At 43.4% G+C, this 22,030-nt stretch overlaps 2 protein-coding genes across 3 annotated transcripts; one reads left to right on the top strand and one right to left on the bottom strand.

Moving 5' to 3' along the window:
• Positions 1–1,087: 1,087 nt before the first annotated feature.
• Positions 1,088–22,013, bottom strand: LOC137866621 (5-methylcytosine rRNA methyltransferase NSUN4-like). Of its 2 annotated transcripts, none has more exons than XM_068702636.1 (8): positions 21,920–22,013; positions 21,207–21,426; positions 20,499–20,673; positions 20,089–20,243; positions 19,848–20,008; positions 19,616–19,740; positions 19,358–19,490; positions 1,088–1,387 (listed from the first exon to the last, which is right to left on the bottom strand). In XM_068702636.1, the coding sequence occupies exons 1-8, from the start codon at positions 22,010–22,012 to the stop codon at positions 1,328–1,330; spliced, it is 1,122 nt and encodes a 373-aa protein (XP_068558737.1). In that variant the 5' UTR covers position 22,013; the 3' UTR covers positions 1,088–1,327. The 2 variants fall into 2 exon arrangements, with proteins under 2 accessions (XP_068558737.1, XP_068558736.1); XM_068702635.1 differs by lacking the exon at positions 1,088–1,387 and adding an exon at positions 17,502–19,210.
• LOC137866622 (diencephalon/mesencephalon homeobox protein 1-A-like) lies at positions 5,876–13,505 on the top strand. The gene is made up of 5 exons (XM_068702637.1): positions 5,876–6,103; positions 9,538–9,709; positions 9,908–10,086; positions 10,745–11,144; positions 11,295–13,505. The coding sequence occupies exons 2-5, from the start codon at positions 9,556–9,558 to the stop codon at positions 11,738–11,740; spliced, it is 1,179 nt and encodes a 392-aa protein (XP_068558738.1). The 5' UTR covers positions 5,876–6,103; positions 9,538–9,555; the 3' UTR covers positions 11,741–13,505.
• Positions 22,014–22,030: the final 17 nt, after the last annotated feature.

Raw genomic sequence — 22,030 nt, 5'->3', positions numbered from 1 at the left:
GCACTTTTGCACAAAACCTTGAGAAGGAGAGTAGATCCAAATGTCCTTGTGTGTAATTAAACATTGTCACACATTAGCTGGGAATATAGGCGAATAGAACAAAAAATAAAACACAGGCTGATGAGGTTAATTCAGGATGAAGAGAGCGGGGGAAAAATACCCACACTAAAAAAAACAGAAAGAGCTTTTTAAAAGGAGGACCATTTGTAAAACAAGGAGTTTAAAGCCAGATTATAGGGGCAACAATGACACAATCCCTTATGTTCATTCTGTAATACGCTGTGAAGAGGAGGATTTATACTTTATTGTGGTGGAATGCATCCAGGCTGCCTCTTGCGTCTGCCTGCCTGCCTCTTTGGGAAACGGTTTTCCTCCTCCTGAGGCCAGGTGTAATCCCTGCACGGTGGAAAACAGAGAGACGCCTTCAGCCAACTGCTGATCAGCCTTATAATGGCTCAAGTATTACGAGTGATACCACCAGAGGGGAAGATTCCTTCAATCCGGTTGAAAGCTCTCTCTCTCTCTCTCTCTCTCTCTCTCTCTCTCTCTCTCTCTCTCTCTCTCTCTCTCTCTCTCTCTCTCTCTCTCTCTCTCCTCTCTCTCTCTCTCTCTCTCTCTCTCTCTACACACCGGCTGACTCTGCAGAGAGGACCATGCTCTCGGTTTGGACGGCTGGTCGTTTGGATTTCTTCCCGACCGCTCTGCTCGTCTCCTGGCACTGAGTTGGATTGCATTGGATTGTCCTAATTGTCTCTAATGGCCTAAATTGTCCCAACTATTTGCTTCATTAACTCCGCGTTAGCTCTATTAGGAAGGAGCGGAGCCGGAGAGGAGACGGTAATTGAGAGTGTTAATGAAGGCAACGTGACGAGCGCCACGCTGAAAGTAAAAGTAGGCTTTTGATCGCACCTTTGACAGCATTTTATTCAGAAAAGAGCTCAATTAACTTACATTTTAAAATGGTAAGAAAAAAGGCTTTTCCAGGTGGGAAATTATAGCCAAACCCAATCAAATGCTCGGCCTAATGTCATATTCAACACGTTGAAAGATCAGTGAACGATGACGAGGAATACACAGATGTTGACGTGCCCTCAATGCAGCAGGTATCAGCTGCTACCACCACCTAACCCTCGGAGCTCTGACTAAAAACCGTCAGACTTGAGCTCACGGTCGGCTAAAACCCAGCTCCAGATTAAGGTTTGATCGTCCGTACAGCGGAGCAGACACACGTGGGATTTGTAGTGAAGACAGATGTTTTAGAGGAAGTGAAAGGATTCTGGCTCCACAGTCGAGCTTTAAAGCTTTGTCGTCGTCGTCGTCGTCGTCGTTAAGATTCGGCCTCGTGAACCCATTGCTTTAATTGGAACCTGGGCGAAGAAGGCCACACCTGAGGGAAACAGTATTTGGAATGAACAGTTTTTTCAACCTGTGTAAAGTATCGCTGGTGGATAGTTAGGACTGTGACACACAAATCTAAGTACTTTAATGAATGGAACTACTGACATAAGAATAATGAGTCCTAAGAAAGAGCAAAAGTCTCGCCCCCCTTCATCTAAAATGATGAAACGTGGTTCTGGATCTTTCCGTATCGCTATTGTACTGATGAGTAGAACTGGACAACCTTAGAAGTTTCGCTCAAAAACAACATAGTCCCATGGAGACACAGTAAAAGTCTTGGGCGGTGTTAGTGAAATGTAAAGGACAATTATGTGGGTTTTTTTTTTGTAAATGACAGTAATTGGATGTTATTTGAATGATATAATCCAGTATCTTCAGTAGCCGATAGTGTAGATTATGGACAGGAAACCCAGAGCACCTTTGAGATTAATGAAAGAAACCCTAAAAAAAAAAAAAAGAGCTCATAGGTTTACGGTACACTGAGATTAATTAGGAAATGCTTCATACAGTAAATACACAGATAGTTAACATTATGGGCTCAACAATGAAGAAAACTGTGGGCGTAACTAATACCAAAATATGTCATCTAAATGTAAACAAGAAGGCGTCCTCACCACCAAAAATGAAATCACACAATTGGAAACCGTATAAGTGGAAGTTATCTTCAGCCAACAACTTCCTGCTGAGGGTCTTTTCATAATAAACCTCAAGAGCAGAGCTCTGTTTGGCAACTCTACTATCATGTCTTCAGTATCTACTGTATTGTATTATGTATGCGTGTGGAGTTATGTGGTCAAAATATGAATATTATTCACGAATCATTCCAGCCGTGCAGCGGTTATAGTGAACACGTGTGAAAGTTCCTCCATGCAGGTGGAAGCTTGTCAGTGTTACTTATAGCTCTTCCAGGAAACTTAGACCCTCCCTGTATGATCTTTCATAGTTCAATCCTTCAGTGTGAGAGATTTTACTCTCTCTCTCTCTCTCTTTTTCTTTCTCATTCTCTGACACTCTCCAGTTTTTCCTCTCTTTTTTTTTTTTCCAACACATAGGTGGATTAAGGCAGAGGGGCTTTTGTTTAGATAAAGCGAAGGATTAGGGAGAGATTTGCCCCCATAAAGTTGTGGGCTTAATGGGCCTTTTATCCCTGCATGTCCCTAAAGCTGTGTTGCCTCTGGATTAGGACTATACAATGGGGCCCCTTGTGCAGAGGGATCCGGGCCAGAGAGAGAGAGAGAGAGAGAGAGAGAGAGAGAGGAGAGAGAGAGAGAGAGAGAGAGAGAGAGGAGAGAAGGCAAGGAAAAGAAATGAGACAGAAGGACAGAGACAAGGGAGAAAAGAGGGCAAGAAGAAAGAGAGAAGGGGATGGATGGAGAGAGAGGAAAAAGAGGGGGAATTATACAGCTTTAAGAGGAAACTGACAGGTTGAAAACTTTTAGAGGAGGGATTTGCTGAAGAGATCCTGAGATCTTGTCACCAATCGAAGGGATTTCAGGAGGATCCAGAGGCGTGGCGCTGACAATAAAGCAAAAAAAAACAAAAAAAAAAACACTGTTGCTGTCTTTTTAAATTCATTTATCTCACTTTTTTTTTTTCTTCCTTTCTTCAAATAAATAGGAAAGCGGGTCTTACTGTTGAAGTGCTGCTAATAACGTGTCTAAGAAGTGGCTTCTGGCAAATTGCTTTGTTATTCTTGTCAAAAAAAAAAAAAAAAAAGGTCTCCGCAAGAAGTCGATTTTTAAACTACACATCAAAAATGATTAATTGCCCCGGGATGAACAGATGCTGAAATACCCTTGAATGGTGCCAGGGAGGCTGAGGCTTGCTGGATTGCAGACCTAATGTATTCATGAAGTTGCAGAAATATCATTAAGAGTATTAATTAGCTATTAGTGAGCAGAATTCACCGGCATTAAAGATGGTTTTGGTCTTCGTACATCTATCAAATACAGGCTGAGAACAAGAGGAGAAAGCACACTTTAGATACAAGTATGAATTATTCAATATTAGGTATTTCGAAAGGGTTAAATCTGACATGAGATCAGTGAAGAAACAACATGAAGTATCCTGGAGCAGACGTTTGAAGGCTTTACTCACTTTGCTGATGTTAAAAAGATCCCAACAACCCAAAGGCCCTGTGTCAAATTAACACTTTTCTCTTCTTTCTTTTTTTTTTATTAAATTTAGGGTTGTTCGTCAACTGCAGGTCATTGTTTACCCACCTTATATGCAGCAGTGCGTGGCTGGGTACAGGGGTAAGGGGAGCTGTGTTTTTTTTTTTTTTTTTTTTTTTTTTTTGGCGTTTAAGCCCTTCAGATGCGCTGGACAGCTCTAGTCGCACTAAGGAGCTTTAGGTGGAGAGGCGCTGAGAAGAAACTCTTTCTCGCTTTAATTGCTTTAGAGACGGTCCTCACAAAGAGACAGTGGCCAGATTTACCTCCCGTTTAAGTTCTTATTTCCATTGGTTCACAAGTTAATCCTCTTTCTTTCTCAGACCTCGGAGGAAAAAAAAAAAAAAAACCGAGTGAGCCTATACCGAGGCGACAGAAACCAGAGGAGGCGCACGAGGTTTTTTTTTTTTCCAGACGATGGGAAGAGACTTTGAAGCACACATGAAAAAAAAAAAGTTTGATGTGGTTAAAAACAAACAGATTTAGACGGAAAGACGCACCAGGGAGTGGATATTTCGATACATCAATTACACTAGGCCTACTAATAATAATAATAATAATAGTAATAATAATGGTAATAATCACAATAATAATAATAATGAAAATAATAATATTTTGTCACAATAAACCTACTTCTTTTTTATGACCCCCCAAAAAATGTAACTAAACACCCCATATATCACCACAGTCAAAAATAACATTGTTCTATTTTTGCAACGTTGGAGCAAATAAACGCATCGAATAATCCGCCTAAGACTCGGTGATACAGCGGAGGACTCCCGGTGTCGTTTGGTGGTTCCGTATCAAGAATGTCAGAGTTACAGTCACGTTCACTTCCTTCTCTTCCTTTATTTCGTTAGTTTTGTATCCAATCAATGTAACGTAATCCGTTTAAACTACAATAGTTGAGTGGTGTTAACTTGGATATTATATCAAATATATATTTTTTGAATACAATAGAAATACCTCTCACTTCACCCCCCCACACACACATCTTATCTCTCTCTCACACTCACACACACACACACACACACACACACACACACACACACACACACACACACACACACACCCACACACCATGTAGTGTCCACAAACCCCTGATTGTCTTGAAACAATGCGTCTGGGTGGAGTTTGAATGCGTAAAAACGCATGGACATAAATATCCTGCATTCCATGAAATCTTTTGTCTACTGTTCAAATGTGTTCACAGGGAGAAACATCAGAGATAAAAGTGCGCTATAGGCCGAGCACTTTTCCCCAAAGAATTCCACCCCTCCCAAAAAAAAAAATATGCAAGCTTTACATTAAAAGGCTACTTTTGCGCTGCCCTTAATTCCCCACCTAAACGGTTTTGCTCCGGGAGAAGAAATCTTCTCTAAAAACCCTTCAAGAAGAGAAGGGCATTATTGCCCTAATCCTCTTACCCGCAGTCATTTTAAGACAGGGGTTTTTGGAGGCTGAGATGGCGTCTTGTCTTCCCTATCCCATCCCAAATCCTTCCAGGCCGAGGGGGAAGAGTCTAAAGGCAGCGCCCTGGCATCTATTAGCCATCTCTCTAAAGGCTCCCTCTCTCCTCCAGTGGCATGGAGCAAAAAAAAAAAAAAAAAAGCCGAAACGCAAACAAACTTAAGATCGGTCGCTTTTTTTCTCTCACAAAAACTAAGGACAGGCAACTGGATTCATGATCCAACTGCATGCACGCAGTTTGTAGTAGATTTGAAAAAAAAAAAGAGCTAAAAGATATGAAATAATATGACACACCTCATAGTTGTCTATGTTTAAAATGTGTTGACGAAGTGTTTTTCATTAGCTTATATTATAAAAGCTTGCAGAACCGAGTCCCTCACTTGTTTTAAGCTTGAGGTATAACCTATAAAATTATTCATAAAGTTGCGATTCGTAAAGAAATAAAATCAATCCTACATCATATCGATCACATATCAATATATATATATATATATATATATATATATATATGTTTTGCAAAAACGGACCATTAAAAAAAACGTCAACCTTCACATATAGGGGATGTTTATTGATGTCAATAAAATAAAAAAACATGGGGACAGACTCGGAGGGATTTAGCGGACATAATGTGCTTAAATTGATCATGTTTGCAAAAAAAATAACACCAGAAGTCTGCCGCTGAACGATCCGCGAATCTTATTTACTCGACTGACGGCACGGGGAGCCAATAGAAAGCCAGCACGACCCCCGCGAAGCTCTCCTTTAAAATCCCGCCACCGGGCTCTCGCACCAGCAGATGGCGGCTTCCCACTTCTGCGCGAGAGAGAGACGGGAGAACTAAACAACTACAGCAGGAGCCGGTGGAGCGCGGAGCGGACGGACTTGAAGTGAAGCGGCAACACTGGATGACTTTGTGTATCTCGCTGTCGGACAAAAGGACGAGGGGGAAAAGTGGGCATTACAAACAACAGACGAGCGCAAAGGCAGCAGCAAGAGCAGGAGAGAAACCTGAGAGTTGAGGATTGTGTACGAAGCGACGGAAAAGACAACTGTCTCTACAAGAGGTAACAACTTTTCTCCTTCTCCTTATTCACTTAAATGCATTTTTCACATGTGGAAAAATGCATTTAATGTTCACGTTAAACTATGTTGCACCTTTATCAGCCGGTCTCTAATAGCAGTGCCTCTGAACCGGAATGACGTTTATTGTGTGTGTGTGTGTGTGTGTGTGTGTGTGTGTGTGTGTGTGTGTGTGTGTGTGTGTGTGTGTGTGTGTGTAAGTGAAACAAATACAGTAGCCTGTATCCAATAGAGATATCTTTATACGGTTTATAAAGATGATTTTTTTTTTGTTTTACTTCATTTCAAGCGGAGACGAAAGCAGTTTCCGCTGGTGAGAATGTAGAAATATATTTATGATAATTCTGATATTTTAAAGTTTTAGTAGCATATATACCCAAAATGTAACCTTGCGCGAGAACTAAAATGCACAACGGACACCCTGTTTATGATGCTCTTCTTTGAAGTTTACTGTTAAAATACAAATCTGAATTTAAAGTGCTCCACATTTACAGAAGCACGCCGAAGGGTTTTCTGGGTTTTTCCTCCTTTTATTCCTCAACATGTTCCGGTTATGTCTTGTAATGCAGTCTTGGTTACAGAATAAATATAATGTCGCTGTGACATTTTGGATTTTTAAAAATGCTTTAACAGACAATTAAATATTAGATATCGAAAAGCTTTCCATTTCAAAATCAGGCTTCTGCAAAGCAAATATCCTTCCGCTCAGTGAAAATCAAAGACACGTCCCTCGCGCTCTGACAGTTCACACTGTGACACAGCAAAGAGCAGATTGTCAGGTCGACTCGTGACCCTGAGGGCTGTTAGCAAATAACATTTTTTTTTTTTCCCCTAATTTAGTCGGATCAAAGAGTTGCACTGTACACGCCTATTTACATAATGACGGTTTGATAATCGAAGCATTGCGCACAGGGCTGCCAGGAGGGCCCATGTGCCTGGAGCGCGAGAGAGGCTTATGAATGACAATAACAGCGCTGACAGGCTCACAGCGATGAGCTATTGTGCCGCATTTGATATGGGCAGTAGGACACAGGCTATATAACCAGAGGTGTAGTGGTAAATAGAAGAGGTGGGTGAAGCTTGTAATCACGAGCAGACCGGCTTTAAAGCTACAAAAAAAAAGTTGACTTGCGGACCAAACAGTCTAAAGCAACGTTGCAGACATCGAGATGTTTTTATTTGCAGATTATTGCATTTTGCAAAAAAGTGAGATTAAAATCGATAGGAAACGTTTTTTTTCGTCAATTAAACTTTCCAATGTTTGTGAAAATAGATAAATGCTGCATTTATTCCCCGTGTACATGTTGTGTGATTCCAGGTGTAATCCAATATGTACACCTTCACTTTCAGAGAAAACAGAAATGGACAAAAATAAACCCAATTGAGCACAGTCGTTGGAATAATAGAAACACGCGCGCGCACTTTGCCCACGAGGGCACGCAAACGCACACGCGCAAACTCCAACCCCAGAGCTAACCACCCAAGTCCCGCTGTACGTCCGTCCGTGTCAGCGTTGATGATAAATGGAGGGCCTCGCAGTCGAAACCTATTTGCACTTCCATTAGACGGGGAGCCAAATGGGGATCAACATGCATATTTTTACCCGCGGAGAGGCCATACATCTCAGCCAAAACGTTGCCCCGGGGCGATGGGATAAGAGGCCGCCAGAGAGGGGAAGGGGAGGGGAGGGGGGGAGACGGGGAGGGGGGAGGCCCATTCAACTCAAATACTTGGGGGAGTAAAGTAAATGTTTAGCGAAGCACCTTCTGTCCCGACGAATTAAACTATTCCCCACTGCCCTCTGATCACATTCATCAGCCGCCGCGGCCACTTAATAGGCTGGGAATGGGCACTGCGGGCATCACACACACACACACACACACACACACACACACACACACACACACACACACACACACACACACACACTCTCTCTCTCTCGCGCTCTCTGAAAAGATGAGAAATGGATAAAAAAAAATGGCTTTTCCAAAAACGACCACCCGGTCTTTTCTGTCGTATAAAATACGTTTACAACTGCTTAATTTGCCTATAGGAACACATTATTATAATGTATATTATTATTATTATTATTATCAGCATTGTTATTAATATTAGTAGTAGCATTAGTTATTAATGTATCATAATTTAGTGATTTAAACTGGAATTTAATGCTTAAAATTGACATTTGATTGAATGAATTATCAAGTCTAAGATGTTAACTAATGAGCTTATGTAAAAGAGTATGACCTTGGTCAAATTAACATCAATTCAGTTTCAAATTATAACGAATATCCTGCATATTTTCAGGTAATGGAGCAATCGAAACGGTTCTTACATATAAATACTGCATAGACCTACACGAAGAAAGCATTGTTAATTAGTCAAATTGAAAGGAGAAAAAAAAAGAAGAAATTAATAAAATGATAACCTGGAAATTCAAAAGTATTGAGAGGCAGACGGCCTAAACATATACTTTCAAGAACTTCAGCATTTCCCTGGACACCGTACCTGTCGTACAGGAGAACGATTTCTATATGTTCCCTGTGGTCTCTCTGTAATAGTTATAATAACTGGTTGGGCCTCAGAGATATTCCCTCCTGTCAGCCTCCTCCGTACTAATACATATCTAATCGTGTCCTCGAGCGCTTCATCTAGGAAAGTCTCGGTCGTGAAGGAGAACTACAAAATAGAGTTTGGAAAATTGCTGCCACGTGAAAGACTCTGATACGGACGTTTTACTTCAAGGGATGGATCTGTTCGTAATATTAAAAAGCTGCAATTATATAATTATATAAATAACATCAAATTACGCAACATGATTTGCAAAGTTTAGAGTTAAATGTTGCAGGAAAAACTGAAAGTGAAAAAAAAAAAAATCAGTCACTATAACTGAACAGCACTTGAATAGCATTTCCGTAATCATGGCCTATTAATAAAAAATAATCCTGCTATCCGGTTGCAGGTTCTGCCACCGAGACCCGAAACAAATCTCTTTATTTAATTTTCCAAAACACATTTCATCAACGCCTTGATCTGTCAAACGCAACGCTTCCACTGGGGCTTTGGCTTCTCCGGGATCACAGAAAAAACGACGTGAATAAATTCACGACTGAGGCATCACGTCACGGTTCATTATGGGCACGAGCGATAATTACCCCAATTAAAAGTCTTTTGTATAATTAATGGATTGAACACGGCGATAATTGGATGTTAATAGATAACACTTTTGTCTGAGTGCGTACATTAAAATATATTGGCCCTCTAGCGCGAGGACCTGTCATTCGGGCTACTAAAAAAAAAAAAAAAAAAAAAGGTTGGTTTGAGATCACATGTTCCGCGTGCCCATCAGCAGCCGCGCGCCCTTCACAGCAACATGCTCTTGAGTGAACTCTCTTCCTTCCTCTCTTCATGTCCGCAGGTATAGCGGCCTCTCACCATGCAGCACTACGGGGTGAACGGCTACTCTCTGCACGCCATGAACTCCCTCAGCGCCATGTACAACCTGCACCAGCAAGCAGCGCAACAGGCGCAGCACGCGCCCGACTACCGGCCGTCCGTGCACGCGCTCACACTGGCCGAGAGACTAGCTGGTAATTAAGTGCACGCTCACACACACACACACACACACACGCAAGCTTCTCTTTGGCTCTTATACATTAATGCTACATGGAGGTGTTATACAGCAGCTGACGTTCATGCAAATAACGCGAGGCGTCGTAGTCCCCATCGTGCTCAGTTGAATAAATTTTGCCGTGTGTGTTTCCTTTCCAACGGCTGCGCATTTCAAGACATCATCCTGGAGGCTCGCTACGGCTCTCAGCACCGCAAACAGCGGCGGAGTCGCACAGCCTTCACCGCACAGCAGCTGGAAGCGCTGGAGAAGACTTTCCAGAAGACCCACTACCCGGATGTGGTGATGAGGGAGCGGCTGGCCATGTGCACCAACCTGCCCGAGGCCCGCGTGCAGGTATGTCTATATAGCTGAAGGGGAAAAAAAACACTGTGAAGAGCACAAAGCACCTACTGATGCGCGTTACAGGCAACAGTAGTTTCGAGGAGCTCATTCGGGTATTTTATTACAGACTCATTATGTATGTGATTGTAGGCTTTGTATCTTATGGACAGAAAGTTGTATCTGTTTGTCCAGTAGAAATACGTGGGGGTGGACTAGCCTGTTATTTTGGGGAGGCACTGTTGGATGTAAAGAATGTTAAAAAAATAATCAGAATAAAAAAAATAGAAAGACCTGCTATAAATGAGTGATTCATGAATCAAAACACAGCTTGTTTGAGTTGAAAACCGTGACTGTACATTATTATCAATACAGGAAAAAATGAAAACATATTCCTCGGGTTGAGTCTTGCTCACAGTGAAACTTTTCACTTATCCGACACAATACAATATATGCTAAAACACAGAGTCAATTAAACTGCTATTGTTGAAATTGATTTAAATATGCACTTGTTGTTGCTGTCACTTATTGGGAAGTTCATTTGCCACTCAGTCGTTTGACGCTGACTGAAATCAGTCATTTAGTGGGATCGAGTCAGAGCTCACATCCACTGTTGTACGTCTCTTCTGCTTGTTCTCCATCTGACCCGGCCTCTTCTCCGCTCCGCCATCAGGTTTGGTTCAAAAACCGCCGGGCCAAATTCCGCAAGAAGCAGCGCAGCCTCCAGAAGGAGCAGCTCCAGAAGCAGAAGGAGGCTTCGGGGGAAGGAGGGAGCGAGAAGGAGGACGCGCCTCCCTCCACAACAATCCCTACTGACGCCCAGCTCCCTCCTTCATCCTCGTCCTCCTCCTCTTCGTCTCTGGAGGCAGAGGGTCCGGTAGACCGTCCTGCGCCGCTGGACATGGAGCTGAACGTCACGTCGGCGGAACACTCCGGCAGCGAGTCGGCGACGGAGGACAACGCCACGGACAAGGAGGACGAGAGTAAACCTCAGAGAGAGGAGACGAAGTGTGAGAGAGCGGTGACTCCTGAGGACATCTCTCCAGTTTGCAAAAGACTCAGCCCTAAACCAGGTGAGAACATGATCTCTGGTCTGGCGAGGTGCTTAATTCCTGTCCTTATCCGTCACAAACTTGTTTCATGACATCCCTCACCTGTATGACTAAAATCCTCAGCTGACTGTACTAACTTAACTTTCTTATTCCCGTCTTCTCTCTGTCCAGACTCTCCCCTGGTCTCTCCGTCCCTGACCCCCCCCTCCTCCTCCAGCGGCGGCCTGGCCGGCAGCGGTCCTCTCTCTCAGAGCCATTCTTATTCTTCCTCCCCTCTCAGCCTGTTTCGTCTGCAGGAGCAGTTCCGCCAGCACATGGCCGCCACCAACAACCTGGTGCACTACCCTGCCTTTGACCTCTCGGCCCCATCTTCACTCCCTTACCTGGGGATGAATGTTAACATGCCCCCCGCGCCGCTGGGCTCTCTGCCCTGCCAGTCCTACTACCAGTCCCTGTCCCATCACGCTCAGCAGGTGTGGAGCAGCCCGCTGCTGCAGCAGGCGTCGGCTGCGGGCGGCCTCACCAGCCACAACAGCAAGACCACAAGCATCGAGAACCTCCGTCTGAGGGCGAAACAGCACGCCGCCTCGCTGGGACTGGACACGATGTCTAACTGAGGATCAGATCGTATACGGACGACAATGTAAAATAGGCCAGAAGCCTCGGCCTGCGCGTCACACCCCCCCCCCCATCCCACTGCGTGTCTGTGATAGTTCTTTAGGAGTCGTACAGTGACCCCTTCACGAGTACATGGGCACAGGACATGCAGAGATGTCCAAAAAAATAAAACATGCCATCATGCACTGGACCTACAGAACGACATCTAGCAGCTTTTTATTTTTATTTTTTTTTAAAGCCGACACACACACACACACACACTTTTCAACAGCTGGTTTTGACTCCTCTTAAGCTTCAGTCGCAGCTCAAGGTCCAAAAAGTAGAACCTCGGGAAAAGAGAATCCATAAGATATATAGAGCAATGCTAGAATAATGAAATGGATCAAATTCATTTCCCAAAACTCAGAGGACAGTTAAAGTACTCCTGACTCTTTGTGATGATGTTTCCAACAGACAGACAGACACACACACACACACACACACACACACACACACAATGCTGCACCTTCTTAACATCTACAAAAAAAAAAAAAAAAAAAAAAGTTAAACAATAATCACTGGAGATGATTGACACAGCTGATGATGGATGCACTCGGTTTGAAAGACAATGCAAAATAATGTTTACAAGAATAATGTGAATAAATGAGGCACTTTTAAAAAAAGGGAATTGGGCTCGTTGAGCAGGAGAAGAAGAAAAAAAAAAACGTTTCGAGACCATTTCTGTCACAGGACCCCCCTGACATTTCAATTAAGCAACATGGTTATGTACATAGCATGTACTACAATAACAGCACATAAATAAAAAATAAACTTCTCCTCAACAGCATAATTAAGAGTGACTAATTTACCAGTTTAATGGCCAGTAATATGCCGCTTTGTACAGAAGGCTGGCTTGATAATGAGAAAATGATTTCAGTGACTAAATTCTCAAAAGCCTTTAATTACATTTTGCCCTGGGCTGAGGGAGCCGGGAGGGGGCAAATTAAATTATGAACATGCATACCATTTAAGACCGCCGAAAAAAACAGCCAATTAAGGCAGCAACACGATTCACTTCACCGTGAGTTGATCAATTTCATTTAGAAAACAAATTTGGACGTTTGGATAAATGTCTGGACCCATATTTTGTCAGCATTTATCCTCGCCTTAATATTCTCTTGGGGGAAACATGCAGCTTGGCTGATAGCACTTGATGAGGAGAGTCACACACGTCTCTGATGTTTTCTGTTAATGTGTTTTGGAAGCTAATGTCTTCATATGAACAAAAAAAAAAAAAAAAAATGCACATTATTTTAATATGTAAAATACAAAAAAAAAAAAGTCTATCTATTAATGTTTACTGGTAAGGTAATTGTAAAGTTCCTATTATGTTGTATAATTGATAACGGACTGTCTCAGATCAAACTCCTTTAGCTGTCAAAGTGTAAGATTGTATTTGCTGAGCTCACCGGCAGCACCGTCCACCCCTCCTCCCTTTATCTGTGTAACGATCCCGGGTTGATTCAAATCTGAAAAATCTGTTCAGTTTCTGCTCTTGTCGAGAAAGAAACAATTGAAGAAATGTGGATTCCTGGTAACCGAGTCACCTCCTGTCTGCTGCAATCCAGACACAAAGTCAAAGAAAGTGAACAGATTTCAGTGAATTGACCTCTGTGACCTCTGAGTCCTCTGTGTACTGCTGTCTTGACTCTATTTGAGTTCTGTTGTTGCTATTATTCTAATGATGACCCCCCCCCCCCCTCCCTTTGTCTCTGTTAAACTACTTGGTCCAGTGATATATAGATTTATAATGGCTGAGGAGAGAGAGAGCGAGTGGACCATCAGCAGTGTTGTTTCCTTTACCTCTCCCTAACGATGTAGACTTGAACTATAGTGTTGTTGTAAAATAATCGCAAATAAAAGCATTGCTTGGAGATCTTTATAATGAAGACCATCTGTGTTGCATATTTACACAGGGTGAGGGTGGCAGTGGGCAAATACTGACGCGGGTGGAGTGCTACAGATCTGAACATCTGAAATAAGATGTAAAAACAACAGCATGAAAATTTAGAAATAGATGTAATTATACGCTTTAGGATTGTATTGTTTCCATGACAAACAATACCGGTCGAGTGCAGGAAGAAAATTTCTACTTTGGCAAAAACGTAAAGTAAACCTAAAAGGAAGTCAAATATAGTTCAGGTTTTATATCGCAGGTTCAAAAAATAGTATGAGTATGGGAGGAAAAGCTGCAAGAAGAAGAAAAGCATCGAGACAAAACAGGGAAAAGAGGGAAATTAGGAGAACAATAAAAAAAAAAGAATAATTCAGATCAAATGTATGAGGTTTGCAGGGAGACAAAGTGTACGAGAGCAAAAGAGACCAAAAACAGAACAACGTAAACTGAAGAATAAAAAAAAAAAAGCTGCATGGAGACATAAGCCATCCCCAATGAATAAGCAGCCCATTATCCTGAAGAACGACGGCCCGGGGCGGTGATTATGCTGCTATTATATCTTTAACAGCATGGTTTGTCAAAAACGCACGGACCCCCGCCCCAACCTTGCTCCCACACACACACACGAACACACACGAACACACACACACACACACACACACACAAGCAACACGCAGAGCAATCAGGCTTCTCACATTCAAAAACGGTGCCCTTGCTCTTCCCACGGTAAAACTTTACGTTGCCGTGTGACATTGCTCTGCCGTTAATTGAATGGGCCTTCAACATATATCCACCCCCCCCCCCCCCCCTTGGCGTGAGTAAATAACAAATGCACCTGGCCCTTCTCCGACCGTTATGAACGACCACTATCCAACAAGCGGATAGACGGAGGATAATGATCTCGCCGGATTAGCGGCGTTAATGTGGATGTTAGCGCATCACCCTGAACCTTTTTTTGTGTTTTATTACACCACACACACACACATGCGCGTCCTCAGCCAAGGGCATCCTGGTCGTGTGACTGATAAGATTGCGGTGTGGTGCAGCAGACGGGAATGTCCTTGTTATCCAGGCGTAGGGATCTGTTCGGCTACACGGCAGGATTTCCTCCCATGGGGCTCTGGAGCAGAGAAAATAACACAATTCTCTTGTTCCAAATGTTCTCTCTTTTCTTAACACCCAACCCCCCCAAACACACACACACACACACACACACACACACACACACACACACACACACACACACACACACACACACACACACACACACACACACCCTGGGGGTTGAACAGGGATTGCTAGATTGTACCGCTGCAGGGTCAAGTGTGTTGAGCCCTTGATGCTGGATCAGGTGCTTCCATCTCTAACACTCAGGGCTGTATGTTCACCACTTTACCCCCATAACCACCTATTTACAGGCACAAACGTATCTCCATCTACTCTCCTTTAAGCAAGTGATGACATATATGTGTGTGTGTGTGTGTGTGTGTGTGTGTGTGTGTGTGTGTGTGTGTGTGTGTGTGTGTGTGTGTGTGTGTATGTGGTCTGAGAAGAATTTGCCCCAATACAGTGTGGCAGCAACATGAAGATATGAACCCGATACTTTAACCGTGTCAGACAGTTCTACTTTAACATTCCAGTTGTCAGAACTTCTCAAAAAAGTATTTTATAAAAAGTATATGTTGATATTGCAGAGTACACATATTTTTTTCTTAGTGCCTTAGAGTGAAGACTGCAGAAAGTTTTTGAAGCAAGGTCTCTCTCTCTCTCTCTCTCTCTCTCTCTCTCTCTCTCTCTCTCTCTCTCTCTCTCTCTCTCTCTCTCTCTCTCTCTCTCCACACACACACACACACACAGCCCCCTGGAGCAAGTCCCCCCACACAAAAATCACAGTGTACCATTCAATCAGTGCCCCCCCCCCCCCTCCCCCCTCCTCTCCATGGTTCTCTTAAAGGTTTTAACCATGGCGAGAATGAAAAGTGCCAGCATTAGAAACCTCGGCCCATTGAGGAGGTGACAGGGTCTGCCAGAATATGATCCTAATCCTGTTTCCAGCATTCTTTTAGCCCACTGGCATTGCCATTTCGCTGCATATTCTCTAAGCTGTCAGGTCCAGGGAAATCCCTCTAATAGTGCATTGCCCAGATACACATCAAAGCCCTCCTGGAAACCACCAGCAGCAGCAGCAGCAACTTAAGGGAGAGGGAAGCACAATAACAATGAGGCTCACAGCTGCACATTTACATGCACCAAAAAAAAAAAGAAAGAAGAAAGAAGCAGCAAAAACTTGCTTGAGAACTTAATGCTTAAATAAATAAAAGTCATACATGACGCTTGAGGGCGGAATGCAAACAAGGCTTCGTTGTTGTTGTTGTTTTTTGACCTTTTAAACTTTGACGTTAATCGTGATGTGTTTCATAACGGACACGGAGATAGACGGTTATAAAGATAGAAACAACAAGAGGAGTTGTATCGAGCGTCGGACAACAGGTGGCTAAACGGTGTATCCTGGGCCACCCTCCTTTAGTTCCACTTCATCTTCCATTTTCTTCTTGTCCTTTTTTTTTCTTCTCTTTCTTAAACACTCTTACGGCCACCTCGCCCCTCCCTGGGTAATCTTCTTAGAGAGAAGAACCCCCCCCCCCCCCCCCCCCCATTCTCTCTCTCTCTCTCTTCTTAATCTGGCTGCAGCCTAAACCACATGGTTGCATTTCCAATGCGGGCTTCACCGAGCCAAAACGGGGAGCGCTCTCAGCCACTTCATGGAGCGCCGAGTCCGTCGGAGAATGCTTTAGACCACATAGTGGAGGTTTTGGCTCATATTCAAAAGCTTGTTTAAAAAGTACCTTTAAAAAAAAAGGGACAGTCTGAAGGTATGAGACGGCTCTTTTAGCTGTTGACTGCAGCCAAACGTGTGTAAATATCTCATGGAGATCATCGGATGCTATACAAGCAAGACTATAGGCTACAATATACAAGCAGAGATGATAAAAACAAGATTGTTGCCTCGGTGTGAATGCTTGTATAGCCAACCACATTATGAACAAACGTACCGATATGAAAAGAGAGATCACGACTGTAAACGTCCTCTAGTATGAGATCCTGTTAGTCTGCGAATCTATTTGTGGGCTTCAGTGTCGGGGGAGTAGATGTATTGCTGTGGTATAATTTCTTGAAAACAAAAAAAGAAAAGAAAACTGAAGAGTATTGAAGGGGAAGAGAAGACATCAACCTATGCATGTCAAACTGCACCTCAGTTTGAGACGTACTGCAATAGTTTGTTAAATGTCGTCCAAATAACGCTTTCACTAAAACACAACTGGACGCCTGTAAAAAGACTAGATAGCATTTTACTACCAGCCCTGTGGCTGAGAGCGGGAGGGTCCTGCTGGGCTCAGTGCATCCGCGACAAAGACCCCCCCCCCCCACCGGTGGAATCCCCTCTCCCGCCGCCAAACCCGGGGACACACGTCTGATCTTCACCTCCGGGCTGGAAAAGACAAGGCTCACAGAGGACGTCTTCAGTAAACAGAGACACCTGAATATTCACCTCTGCATCGTCTCTGCCGAAGACACTCAACTGAATCCTTAATTTAAACCAGAGATTAGCTCAGTTTATAGGTTAAAGTTTCAGTAGCTCTGTCATTCAACAGCGTACTGTAGGTGCTCAGGTTTGAATATACGGAGGTCATTACAAATATCATTCATTCAGTGGAGGCATGATGTGAATACATAACACTATTACAAGTGTTTTCCATGTCTATTACCGGAAAAAAAAAAAAGCGACGTCGAAATTGTATTTGAAAAACACAACAGCAGCGTGGTTGTGTAGATAAATCCATAATATTCATCTTTTTAATACACAGCATATGTCTCCCTAACACAGGCTTTACACACAGGGACACAAATGCACAGCGGTTCATTGGCTGATTCAATAATAAAAGCAGACATCCAGTCGAGTCCACAGACAGGCAGAGCAGAGAGTAACTCATCTCTTAACAGTCGGCCGTCTCCCGAGTGTTAAAACATGTAAATTTATGTAAGAGCCCATAGGAAACACATATTTACAATACGTTTAAGTAATCACAAGACGTGCGAAGAGGCATTCAAGGCCCCGGAGACGAAAGCAGTCAATACTAAAATAGTTTTTATGTGTCATTAATTCCCTCTGCATTCCCAGATACATCCCCCTTTTTACCGCAGTAATACAGTAATCACTCACAATCGCACAGAAAATTATCTGCAGTCATCTGTGGAATACAAAAAAAAAAAAAAAAAAAGGGGGGGGGGGGGGGGGCAAAAACAGGGCGAGATGTCCCATTTTAGCTCTCTGCTGCCTCTTTAATGTTCATCTGGGAGCCGCATGGCTGCCGTCCGTTCCCTGCGCGGGGATGGGAGTCGGCTCCTGCGCTTGGAGCAGCTTAATGACGGTGGGGTGTGGATGGTGGACTCGTTAGACAGACACACACACACACACACACACACACACACACACACACACACACACACACACACACACACACACACACACACACACACACACACACACACACAGACAAACACACACACACCTTTTTCACGCTACATTGCCTGGCCAGGACAACATAAAGGGTCATCGGCGGTGTGATGGAGAAAGAGGCACCTCTCTGCTCACATTAGTGATAAGAGGAAACATTTGAAACTCTGAGCGATGTCAATGCAAAACAGAGTCAATCCAGATAGAATAATGAAAGTTTTACAGATTCAGATGTGAGAAACCAAATGGTCAAAAAAATTGTTGTTCATTATGCCCTCCTTCCATATACCCACATATCGCATTATTAGGCAAAGCCATCAAACCTGATGAATAACCGCGGCGCAAGCCAACCCCATTTTCATTTGAGGCTTAAAGAGAGCAGGTAATTCGGATGGAAATGTGTGTTTGGGTAATGTGAACTCTACGGATAGGCATTCTGGAATCTCCTGTCAACATGTAACCTTAACAGACGCGTCCTCAGGGTCCTCTAGTGGCCACAGGACACCTTTAATCCTGAGCTACTGTTGCCACCTACAGGTAAAAAAGTAAAACTACAATCAAAAAAAGACCGCAAAGCTGGTTCACTCCAACAAAAAACAAAACAAGAATCCCGTAAATTGAATTTGGCGTTGCTGTTGGTTATAATAATGTCATGGTCCAGGTCCTTCAACTGTGTCTCTGTCACATTTAACCAACTGTAGTCCAGTGTTTCAACAGTCCACCATGATGAAAAGTTCTCCTTCAAAAGGCGCTCCAACGCGCCGACGGTTTATACAGAAAGACGAGTCAAGAGGATCGTCTCATTAGTCCACAGAGCCGTAACGCAGTCGGGGTCAAACGTCCACAAGCTCTTTAGGCAAAGCGGCCACCGGTCTATGTGAGCCTCCTTAGCTTGCACATGTAGATGGGGCCAAAGTTAGCGGCCAAGTGCGGGATGACCATCTCACCCAGGTGGAGGTTGGGAGCGAAGTGAAAGGTTTTCCTAAACATGTGTGTGAGGGGTCGCAGGTCAACAACCTGAATGTAGATACGATGAGGACAGAATTAATAAGTTATTAATTGTATTTAGGTTACTGTGGTCTTAAATCAGGAAGTACTGATATTCCAGTTTCTTGTTGACGGTGTGTGTGTGTGTGTGTGTGTGTGTGTGTGCGCGTGTCTGACCTGAAGGTGGATGCCGTGGTTCTCTCGGGCCAAGTGGATCGCCTGTTCCACCACACTCTGGTTCTGGATTTGAGAAAGTGTGCAGGTGGAGTAAAGTATCTCCCCACTTGGACGAGCTGCTTCGATCCCCGCCCTGCAGGACGGAGAGCGGGGTTGTTCACTTCCACATAAAATAATCACGTTAACGTGTAGCTTTACTATATATACACTGATGCGACGAAAAAAAAAAAAAACCACGCGATTTTCACCGAAACTTACATCAGTAGCTCCAGCTGTAGCTGCGGGAGCCTTCGTCTCTCGCCGGTCCTGATCTTACTGAATATATTGTTGTCGTCCTCCATCAGTGAATGTCTGTCTGTGGTGCAGGGGACGTCAACAAGGACCTGAAGAGCGCATAGAAGAGAGGACGTGGACAAAGCGGTGGTGGTGTTTGGAGAACCGCAGCAGTATTTCAGGCACCGGCCGGACGATTACGCGAACACTGGCTTACCCTGTCGAAAGTGTTCCTTTCGATATCCCCCCACTTGGTGCCATCAAAGGAGGTGATGCGCAGTTTCTCCTCAGTTAAAAGCGGCTTAGGAACGTAGCTGTTGAGGACTCTCCTCAGTCGCAACGTCCGAGACACCGAGGCGTCATTTAGGCATAAAAAACCTTTAAAGCAGACAAATGGAGGGTTAACTACAACAGCACTGAGGGAGGACAACAGACAGATGAGAGCAGTCCTCTCTTACCGATAGACTGGGTCTGAAGTAAAGCCAGGGTCTTGCCTCCTGGAGCAGCACAGAGGTCAAGCACATTGTGGCCTTCTTGGACATCCAGCGCGAGACAAGGCAGCAGAGACGCTGCGTCCATCAGGTAGTAACCCAGCAACCCACACACGTCTGGTCTTTAGAGGACAAAGGAAAATTTGTTTCATAATTGCCACATTCTTGGTTCATCTGGAAGAGAACACGGTTTTCTAAATGTTCAACCACTTTGACTTTTGAAGTTAAAACAGAAATATATAAAGAAACAGAATATGTCAGATCATGTAACAAACTACCAGACTTATAAACAACTTTCAACTACATGTCACGCATGAAAATGTTCTTCTATGAATCGATTTTTTAATATTTGTCCCCTTAGTAACGGATGAACTCACCTAGCGGGCTTGAATCTAGTGATGTCCCCTCTGGGAAACACTAAGCACTTGATGTGAGGACTGAGGCGTAGAGGAGATAGCTGCTGACCATCAACGTCAGACTTCTTACATATGGAAGCACCGCCGGCATCCTCATCGGCCGCAACCTCAGGTTCTTGCTCCGAGCTTGGCTGAGCTGCAGAAACAGGGAAGAATTTAGAATTCATCATACGAGGAGAGATATTGTGATTTTCAATGAGATGAAAAAACATGGAGTTTTAATATTGAGGCTTTCAGAGAAGAATGACCTGCAAGTGGCTTTGTGCATTAAACAAAAATACTTATTTTGTCCTATTCCCTTTATTATGATCAACCATTGTTATTGAAAAATTGTACATCTCATGAAATTAAAACTAAAGTTCACAGTCAAAAACAAATTGTTCTCTACTTCCCTACACAGTGATTATCAAGAGGCTTGTTCACCAACAACAAAAGTTTTTTTTAATTTTTGTTTTATTCTAGGATTCAGCACTAATGGTCCTTTACTTTTCTTCTCAGGGCAAAACATGAGACAAAGTCTCTGAGGAAGTCAACACACAAAATTGCAATTACATGCAAATAAAGGGTTTGCCATTGGACCACTTACTCAACATTTCTTCTGTGCAATTTAATGAAAACAACACAAATACTAAAGTTCTGCATCCCATGCTTGACATAGCATTAGTCTACCTTCTGTATCTGTGTCACCGAGGAAGTCTCTGCATCCCTGGACTTCGAGGTTTGCCAGAACAGCATCATGGGAGAAGTTATTGAGCAGGGCTCCGTATTTCCTCTCCGACAGCATGGCGGCTCGGACCGACGGCCACAGCTGGCCCAGCTGGACGCTGCAGGTGGAATCAAAGTGCTGCAGAGCCAGACTGGTGGGCGGGTGCTTGGTGCGTGTGACAGCCTGTAAGGAGGCAGAGAGGTCAAAACACTGATTTTTTTTTTTACTTGCTTTGATGTTCTATTTTGTGAGCTTAATTATTTAAGTTAAACATGTACAATTGGGGGCAGGATTTTAAGTGTATATCCTTTAATAAAAAACTAATAAAAGGATGTAGATTTCATTACACTGTATGAGAGAACAGACTCACCATACAGTTAATTCATGTACGTCTTATACGTGACGATTTCACGAGTTTACTGTGACATTGATTACATTTAGCTACAGAAGTAATAATTAAAGATATTGTATATTTTTTTGTTTCAGAAGGATAACGTTTCTCCCAGCTCTCATTTATTACATTCGCCATGCTACAGATAGCGATAGTTAAAGTCAAAATGTAATGTTTTCTTTTTTTTAATACGTACTGTATGTCGCTATTTGGCTAACGTTAGATATTCTGGACAGATAACGAGCTGTATCAACTGCTTTGTCTATTTCCGCATTGATGACGTACCCATTTCTCCTTCACTCGGTTTCGTCTCGGCGTTAAACACCTTAAATCTTTAACTTTTCTCAGTAAAAATCTGGTGTCCAAGAGCAGCGCCATCTTGTCGTGCAACAGCTT

This window comes from Cebidichthys violaceus, unplaced genomic scaffold, assembly GCF_023349555.1.
Source record: "Cebidichthys violaceus isolate CVI_PGR_0920_01 unplaced genomic scaffold, fCebVio1.0.p SCAF_87, whole genome shotgun sequence".
NCBI classification, from domain to species: Eukaryota; Metazoa; Chordata; class Actinopteri; order Perciformes; family Stichaeidae; genus Cebidichthys; species Cebidichthys violaceus.
The sequence above is the reverse complement of the archived record's forward strand: the minus strand, read 5'-3'. Positions and strand labels throughout refer to the sequence as shown.

Bases quoted from the DNA above. Each gene is read 5' to 3' on its own strand.
- LOC137866622 (XM_068702637.1), top strand. From the start codon at position 9,556: ATGCAGCACTACGGGGTGAACGGCTACTCTCTGCACGCCATGAACTCC. The intron at 10,087-10,744 runs GTATGTCTATAT...CTCCGCCATCAG, and splicing joins TGCCCGAGGCCCGCGTGCAG to GTTTGGTTCAAAAACCGCCG. The intron at 11,145-11,294 runs GTGAGAACATGA...CTCTCTGTCCAG, and splicing joins AAGACTCAGCCCTAAACCAG to ACTCTCCCCTGGTCTCTCCG.
- LOC137866621 (XM_068702635.1), bottom strand. From the start codon at position 22,012: ATGGCGCTGCTCTTGGACACCAGATTTTTACTGAGAAAAGTTAAAGAT. The intron at 19,491-19,615 runs GTAAGTTTCGGT...TCCGTCCTGCAG, and splicing joins CTACAGCTGGAGCTACTGAT to GGCGGGGATCGAAGCAGCTC. The intron at 19,211-19,357 runs GTCAGACACGCG...ATCTACATTCAG, and splicing joins ACCACGGCATCCACCTTCAG to GTTGTTGACCTGCGACCCCT.